The sequence below is a fragment of the Arachis ipaensis genome, chromosome B06 (genome assembly GCF_000816755.2).
Source record: "Arachis ipaensis cultivar K30076 chromosome B06, Araip1.1, whole genome shotgun sequence".
In the NCBI taxonomy this organism is placed as follows: Eukaryota; Viridiplantae; Streptophyta; class Magnoliopsida; order Fabales; family Fabaceae; genus Arachis; species Arachis ipaensis.
Genome location: NC_029790.2, coordinates 119,845,275 through 119,854,987, shown reverse-complemented (window position 1 = coordinate 119,854,987; position 9,713 = coordinate 119,845,275). Strand labels below are relative to the sequence as shown.

The 9,713-nt window shown below is 33.9% G+C and overlaps 1 protein-coding gene across 1 annotated transcript; it reads right to left on the bottom strand.

The window, feature by feature from the left end:
- LOC107605006 lies at positions 836-1,484 on the bottom strand. Its single transcript, XM_016306739.2, has one exon. The coding sequence runs from the start codon at positions 1,387-1,389 to the stop codon at positions 970-972; it is 420 nt and encodes a 139-aa protein (XP_016162225.1). The 5' UTR covers positions 1,390-1,484; the 3' UTR covers positions 836-969.

Sequence of the window (9,713 nt, the reverse complement as noted above, 5' to 3'; positions counted from 1 at the left end):
TTTAATAATAACAATAATAGATATAAATATATCAACTATTGAAATCATTCATTAATAAAAAGGTGAATTATGATTTTATTTAAAATATATAGTTAGATTAATCTTTTTAATTTTAAAAAACACAAATTGATTTTGAAAGTCATCTTATAAAATACTTTGAAAACATATAAAGCATGCATTGTACAAAAATTGATAATATGTTAAAAACTTGGTATGTTAATTAACTTTTGAACAAAAGTAGTTCATCTTCTAAAATAATGATAATTGAACAATTTTAAAACGAAAAAGTCTAAGAAGCTAATATTAATTCAGTCAGTTAGTTTAAAATTCATCTAACAATTGAAAAAGAAAAGAACATTAGAAAGAAATGTCTAAAAATAAAAATAATAAATATTTAAAATTTAAATAAAAAGAATAACTGAACATGAAATTAAATAAAATTAATTTAAAATTTAAAATTTAGAATTTAAAATTCAAGATTTAGGATGAAAGTCAATAGGCAATGGTGTGGATGAAGTTGTAGTGTTGGGAGAGGAAAAAGGAAAAAGAAATGAGAAGTGAAAGAGTAATTTTTCAGATGGTGAATGAGAGAACTTGTTTGATTTATTGGTTGAAATTAGCTGATTCTATATTAACTTTCTACTGGACTTTTAAAAAATAAAAAATGAAAATAAAGTTCAGTGAGTTTTTATTAAAAAAAATTATCCACTTATACTTCTGAAAAAGAGGAGCTGTTGTGCTTATTAGGCTGATATGTTGCAACAAACAATATAGTAGCAGACTTACCTATCAACACAAAACCGCGTATATAATATATATCATAGTAATAATTCTGCACAAAGTGTCGAAATTGACACGAGTTTTGCACTAGCTAGCAGTATTACAAACTTATTAACGAGTTCACCATGAATTATTATGCCTCCAGCAGCATCTACAATTAATCATGCACATCCTTGTGCTCGATGATCATCAATTCTTTTCTTGAAACTTGTTGGGTATGGATTCATTACTGTTTACTCGCTCAAGCGATAAACGTTCTTGAACCATAGATATGTAAATTTTAGCTTTTATGTCGACGCTTTCGTCTGCCGGCACGCCATAGAACTCTTCCAAACGGCTCATCAAGTCACTACCGCCCCTGCCATCAGCTACAATGATGGAAACCTTTGGATTCGGCTTCGCCTGCGACACGGCATAGTCTTGATGGTGGTGGACAACACCGAGGGAGGAGGGAGAAGACGACGACAAAGAAGAAGAAGGAGAAGAATGATTTGGCTTATTAGCCTTTGTAGTTGTTGTTGGGGAAGACTTTGTTGTTTGTGATTTGTAGAAAGGTGCTAATTTTCCTTTCAAGAAGCCTCTGTTGGTGCGCTTACGGTTTGCCTCCATTTTTTTGTTCGTTTTCAAGAACAATAAAACTATGCAAGTTATATGAAGGATCGTTATCGGTGTGAAGTGTAGTAGTTCAAGAGTGTGCTGGTATATATATTTGCTCTCTTGTTAATTATTGGTGTCCTTTTTTGGTTGAATTGGATAAGCATATGAGTAAGGAGCATATGATTCCTGACCAATATTAAAGATATTAGCTAAAATTATAAAAGTTTGATGTCTCATGTTAGATTTTGACAGGAACTACGCATGTCTAATAAAATCTTATACTAGTGTGCATATCTTTGTCATAAAATGCGTCATTACAATATTTTTTGTCTCGCACAACATTTAGAAAGTGTTGTCTAAAGATTAAAAACGACTTACCTTTAATCTATAGCAACACTTTTAGATATGAGACAACGCTTTGGGGCCTTGTGTTGGAATAAATGAATTTTATTAACCTAGATCATTCATATTGAATCACTAAAAATATCATAATGCGAAAGCGTACCTTTACTAGTAGAAATTAGACGGAAGAATTATCTAAGTCTTGTGGTTCTTTCAATCTTCCTCAACCAAAACCTTCTGAATCCCTAGGCAGCTGAATTGTGACTCTTTTGATGGGGAAAGAGCAACAAAAGACGGCTTTAGTATGTTGGGGACCGAAACCCTGAAGACCTATTTATATTTGAGTATGGCACCCATTAAACCCTAAAACCCAAATAAAATAGTATCTAAAGTCCAAAAGATAATATATCTAAAATCCAAAAAATAATTATCTAAAGAACAAAAGATAATATCAGGTTTTATTCTCATTTAATTCCAAATCAAAAGTAATTATGACTTATTCAATTTAGTATTTATAACAATAAATGAGATCACCTTTATATAAGTTATTTAATTTGAAATAGCATAATTTGTGATTATAATTAATATATGTATTACCCACAAATAAATTAGGAAATTAAATAATTTCCTAACAATCTCCCACTTGGGCTATACATATATTTTTTCTTGACATAATCACATCTTATAAACTTTATGCGCGCATCTGAATGTTATTTCTCTCATTACTTTAACAATCAAGTCCGTCTCATACATTAGATATGGAACTACCGCAACTTTTATATATCACATTAATGTCGTGACTAAACCACGACAATCACCATCCTAATATACTTAACAACATAGATCAAATTTGGATGAGTAATATGGAAATTACATGCCAAGTGATCTCATGCATGTCTATTTCCAGCTGGTCCAACTTTAAAACTTTATTGAGATCAAACACAAAATAAATATTGTAAAATGAACATTTCACATAACATGAAATAAACCATCAACTTAATTCTGCAGAAAAATAATTCAATATCTATCATAGGACATATAGCATAAAATAAACTCCCACTAAACCAAGGCATCACAAATATTGACACCCATCCGAACAGTGTGCTCATGAAAGACTTTAGGGATCATTTCCTTGGTTAATGAGTCTGCTAGCATATACTCTGTTCCTATATGTCCTATGGAAATCTATTTTTTCTTAAACTTTCTCCTTGACAACTAAGAGCTTGATGTCTATATGCTTCGATTTTGTCAAGCTCTTATTGTTATTGGAGTATAGTACTGCTAACTTATTGTCACAAAATATCTTTAATGGCCTTTCAATGTCATCTACTATATGAAGCTCAGTGACAAAGTTTTGCAACCATATGCCATGAAATCAGAAACAGAGTACCCAATGATCTTCAAATTTTCTGATCTTCGATAAATAAGCATGTAATCCTTTGTTCTTTTCAGATAACGCATTACGCGTTTAACAGTTATCCAATTATCCCTGCCCGGATGGCTCAAGTATCTACCCGATACTACCACTATAAATGATATATCGGGACGTGTGTAGACTTGAGCATACATTAAGCTCCCTAGTGCTGATGCATAAGGTTTATCATGCATTGCTGTCCTCTCAAGATCATTTTTAGGGCATTGTTTTGAGACTGAACTTGTCTCCTTTAGCTACGGGTGTGTCAATTGGTCTACAACTTTCCGTGCCATATCTACTTAAAATTTTGTCGATATAGTTCTTTTGTGATAATCCAGGAATACCTTGAGAGTGATCTCTTAGTATCTCGATTCCTAATACAAAAGAGGCATCACCAAGATCTTTCATTTTGAATTTGTTCGATAGAAATTTCTTAGTTTCATGCAACAAGCCTAATCACTACTGGCAAATAGTATGTCATCAACATATAAAACCAAAAAAAAGTATTTACTCCCACTGAACTTGCGGTATACACATTTCTCTATAATATTTACCTTAAAACCATATGAGGTAATAACTTGATGAAACTTGTGATACCATTAACGGGAAGCTTGTTTGAGATCATAGATGGATTTTCTCATTTTTTTCTATTGGATCTCATTAATGGTACTTCTTTGAGGTTGTTGAGCTTGCTGCATGGATTGGAGTTGAGGAGGATTCTCATTATTTTCTTGTGCTATAGCAGTATCTTAAGCAACAACGATATTCTTATTATTCTCTTGTACTGTAACTGAATCTATAGTAGGATTCTTATTGTGCTCTTGTACTATAACTGTATCTTGAACAATAATAGGTATAAAGAACTTATTATTATCAGTTACAGAATCCTCATCAAAAGCAAAATTTCTAATATTTCCTTCCCCCCAAACTTAACATCCTCAAGAAATCTCGCGTTTTCCATTTCAAAAATAGACCTTGATGCAGGATTGTAAAACTTGTACCACCGTGAACACTCAGCATAACCAACAAAGGAGCAACTAATTGTCCTTGAGTCCAATTTTCTTTCATGTGGCCTATAAGGTCGCGCCTCTGCTGGACATCCCCAAATATGCAAATGCTTTATACTGGGCCTTTTTGCAGTCTAAATTTCATAAGGAGTTTTGTTAACTGCTTTGCTTGGCACCCTATTAAGGATGTACACTGCGGTCTTTAAGGCTTCTCCCCAGAGTGATTCAGACAAGGAAGAATGACTAATCATACTTCTCACCATGTCCTTTTAAGGCTTCTCCCTAGAGTGATTCAGGCAAGGAAGAATGACTAATCATACTTCTCACCATGTCCTTAAGAGTTCGGTCCCTTCGCTCTGCAACACCATTCATGCTAGGTTTGCCTGGCATGGTGTATTGTGGAACAATACCACACTCCTCTAGGAAAAGAGCAAAAGGCCCGAGACGTTGCTCACCTGAACCATCATATCTTCCATAGTATTCACCTCCACCATCAGATTTGACAACTTTAATTTTCTTTCCAAGTTGAAGTTCAACTTCAGCTTTGAAAGACTTGAAAACATCCAAGGCTTGGGACTTTTCATGAATTAAATATAGATACCCGTAATGAGAGTAATCATCTATGAACGTAATAAAGTACCGTTGTCCATTCCAAGAGACAGAAGGGAATGGGCCACATATATCGGTATGTATCAGTTCTAAGACATCTTTAACTCTATCGAAACCTAATTTCCTTTCGTTTGTCCTTTTCCCCTTTATGCACTCAATGCAGACTTCAAAGTCCGCCAAATTTAGGGGTCCAAGAATTTCATCCGACACGAGCCTCTGAATTTTCTGTTTAGAGATGTGACCTAGGCGTTTGTACCATAATGATGCCGAATTCTCATTTAGTTTTCATTTTGTACCTGTTTGTAGTATTTCATTATTATAGGAATTTAATTCAAGCCTATATAGATTATCCACCAAATGACCAGAACAAATATTATTCAAATTATAGAAGAGACTGACTTTATTATCTCCGAACGAACAAAAATAACCTAATTTGTCCAAACGAGAAACAGAAACCAAATTCCGTCTAAATGACGGTACATAAAATGTCTCTAATAAATCCAAGTAAAATCCACTCGTGGAACATAATCTAAAGGTTCCTATAGCTTCGACTGTAACTATATTGCCGTCTGCCACATAGATGTATCTTTCAGCATCACTTGGCGGTTGGCTCCACAGGTAACCCTGCATAGTAACACTTACATGAGTAGTAGCAGTAGAATCTACCCACCAAGTATCAACAGGTGCATAACTTAAACTAGCCTCAGAACAAACGAAAGTAAGAATTATACCCTTCTTTACACGCCAGGTGGCATATTTGGTACAATCCTTCTTCAATGTGTCCCACCTTCTTACAGAAGAAATAGGTTGAAACTTGATCCTGTTTCTTAGCCTTTTTCTGCTGAGAAGGCACATCCGCAGTAGTATCACGCTTTCTTTTATACTGAGAAGATGAAGCCATGTGAGCACTTTCAGTCTTATCTTGCTGTAGCCTCTCTTCTTCTTGCACACAGTGAAATATAAGCTCATTTATGGACCAAGTGTCCTTCAGAGTGTTATAACTCACTTTGAATTGCCCAAAGTGTTCAGGAAGGGAAATCAAAATGAAATGCACGAGTAAATCTTCAGACAACTCTAACTTTAGTGCTTTCAATTTTGAAGCAAGATGAGACATTTCCATAATGTACTTCCTTATGTTCCCTTTACCTTTATACCTCATGGAGACAAGTTTGCTCAAAAGACTACTTGCCTCCGCCTTTTCATTCTTAGTAAAGAATTTTTCAACATCCTTTAGGAACTGTTTGGCATCTTTATCCTCAATAATTGAGCCCCGAAGTGCCTTAGGAATTGAGCGTTTCATGATCATAATGCTCATTCGATTGGATCTCTCCCACTTCTCTATTTTAACCTCATTAAGGTTTTCTGGCGTGGAAGTGGGTTTCTCCTCTCGAAGAGCTATATCTAGATCCATACAACCGAGGACAATCTCCACGGTATCCTTCCAAACTTTAAAGTTTGAACCATTCAGCATAGGAATACTGCTAATTTGTGCAGAAACATTGGTAGCTAAAACCATAGTTTCTGGATTAGAACAAAAGAATATGCAGTAAACATTAGTTAAATAATGAAAAAAATCCATATTGAGATATCTAGAACAACATTAATTTTCAATCTTTGGATAGAAAAATTAACTGTAAGTGATACTCTCATTGCAGTAATCAAATATTGTCAAAATTCTTGTCACACATTAAGCGTTTCTTTGGACTGACTTAATGCGCACATGGAAACTTAAACTTCGCAACCTATTTATTACTGCATATATTTTTTATTAATTGGCCAAACAATAACCTTCCTTTGGGCCGATTATTGATCGCATAATTAATAGAAAATAAACAAAAGTGTGCAATGCTTATTATTTGGCCAAACAATAAACTTCCCTTGGGCCGATTATTGTTCGCATAAATAATAAGTATTACTTTATTCTTAATCAGTTACCCAAATATTTATTTACCATTAATATGTGTATGTAATTCGGCCAAATATAGGTCTTCCTTTGGGCTGACCAATATTGCATGAATTACATATCACCATATTCCTAATGTTTTAAATAAATCAATTTTTACAAAAGAGGCTACTTTGACAGCATAATGTTCAATCAATTTATTCCAAAACTAAATCTTTATAAAATAGGTGGGTATAATAATCCAAATTGTTACTAGTGTCCTTATGTAGCAATTAAATAATATTTTTTTATTATTCAAATATTATTAATATGTATACATAACTAGGCCAAATATAGATCTTTCTTTGGGTAGATTAATATTCGCATAAGTGACATATACATAATAATCCTTATATCCCAAAAGGAATTGTTAATCAATTGTATACTAAATTAATAGCACACATAATTAAATCTGAAACAATCATATATATTAATACTCTATATTTTATGTTTCAGAATAAATCAATTATTATATCGAATTAAAAAAAATTGGATACAGTAAAATATATATATGCGCGGCCAATAATATGTATATACACGCAATAATATTAAAGCCATACCAAAGGCATAATAAAGCTATACATATATGCACAGTAGCACACCCATAATATACGTATGTGTATAAAGAATTGCAATACAGGGTATTTGCATTAAAAAAAATTAATCCTTGTGCTCGTGCATCAGTACCAGTTATATATAATGTGCACATACACATATATATCGATTGAAACAATAAAAAGAAAGAAAACTGATATTTTTTATGACTAAATTATGGATGGTTCTGATACTACTTGTTGGAATAAATTAATTTTATTAACCCAGATCATCCATATTAAATCACCAAAAATATCATAATGCGAAAGCGTACCTTTACTAGTAGAAATTAGAAATTAGATGGAAGAATTGTATCAGTCTTGTGGTTCTTTCGATCTTCCTCAACCAAAGCCTTCTGAATCCCTAGGCGGCTGAATTGTGACTCTTTTGATGGGGAAAGAGCAATAAAGGCAGCTTTGGTATGTTGGGGACCGAAACCCTGAAGGTCTATTTATATTTGAGTATGGCACCCATTAAACCCTAAAGCCAAAATAAGATAGTATCTAAAGTCCAAAAGATAATATATCTAAAATCCAAAAGATAATTATCTAAAGAACAAAAGATAATATCCGGTTTTATTCTCATTTAATTCCAAATCAAAAGTAATTATGACTTATTTAATTTAGCATTTATAACAATAAATGAGATCACCTTTATATAAGTCATTTAATTTGAAATAGAATAATTTGTGATAATAATTAATATATGTATTGTCCACAAATAAATTAGGAAATTAAATAATTTCCTAACAATTTGCCGATGCGGCCGTTGCATTAGATCTTGAAAGCAACTCTTCAAAAAGTGTTGCCTATTGACACCGGGACGTCACTTGAGTCACCAATCTTGGCGAGATTAACAACCCCACTATGGTGAAAGTAGCCAAGAACCCACCTTTGTTGGCTAAGTCAAGGATGCATCTCTTACTCTCAAAGGGCCTAGAGGAAAATAAGCACACAACTTATTTCATATATAATTCAATCAACTCAACTTCATAAGCAAAAGGGGGGTACATATGCATATTTATACTAGTAGGGGAGGGGGAATCTTCAAGACTCGGGCGATGTGGGACTAACTCATAACACAATATAATAATATATGCTAAACTAAACTACTTTAATTAACAACACAAATGTAAAGATATATGCTCCTGCATCATTCTCCCTGGGTTGGAAAGAGCTCTTGCATTATCTTTCCTGGGTTGAAAAAGACTCATCTCGTATTGGCAAAAGATTCTATTGGTGAGTGCATCTGACCTTGAAAGATGTTAAAAGGCATAGCTCAACTTGATTCTTTTGACCATCTACATGTTGTAAAGGAGTTAATATGATCTTCTTGCCATCTTTGATAAAAGAGTATATATTTTTGAAACCATCATGAATAGCTCGACGATCATATTGTCAAGGACGCCCTAACAGTAGGTGACACGCGTCCATCGGGATGACGTCACACTACACACTTTATCTTTGTATTTACTTCCCAAAGAAAATTGGACTAAACATCATTTTGTGACTTTAACTTCATTCTCCTTTTTTAACCAATGCAACTTGTATGGACGACGATGTAACTCGGTTGGAAGCTTCAGTTTGTGTACCATATAATTTGAGACAACATTTTCACAACTTCCGCTATCTATGATGACCTTGCAAAACCTTCTCTTCAACTGTGCATCTTGTGTGAAAGATGTTGTGGCGTTGCCAACTCTCGTCTTCTATTACCCTTGCAATATTCAAGCTTCGACAAACTACTAAAACTTCTCCACAATCGGCTGGAACTTCTTCAATAGCATAGTCAACCTCACATTCCTCCTCTTGCTCCTGAATTGTTTCTTCGTTAACTGTTTCCTGGACAAGAGTGATAACCCTTCTATTTGGACAATCAACAACAATATGCCCAAAACCTTGACATTTGAAGCATTTTTTACTTGATGATCCACGCTCCTTGTTGCTTTTATAAGATCCTGTCTTCATTTCTTGTTCAACATCAAAGATGACTTCTTTGTCCATCGGCGATTGAGTGTTATTTCTTTGTGTTATTTGCTTTTCAACCTTTAATGACAACCTAATGACATCATCCAAGGTCCAATATGGTTGCAGCTGAACGATATCAGAAATTTCTGTATTCAGTCCTCCAAGATAACGAGCAATTGTTTGTTCTTCAGGCTCTTGAATGTCACACTTCATAAGCAACTCTTCGAAATCTATTGTATATTCTTCTACAGATAATGACTTTTGCCTCAAATTATGAAATTTGATGAAGGTGCCTTGCTTGTAATGTTCAGGAAGGAACTTGCGCTTGAGCTCACGATGCATTTTGTCTCATGTCCTGTTCTTTCTTCTTCCTTCTCTTTCTCACTGACGCTTGAGATTCTTCCACCATATTGACGCATGCTTCTTCAACTTGATAGCTACAAGTTTCACGTGTCGTCTGA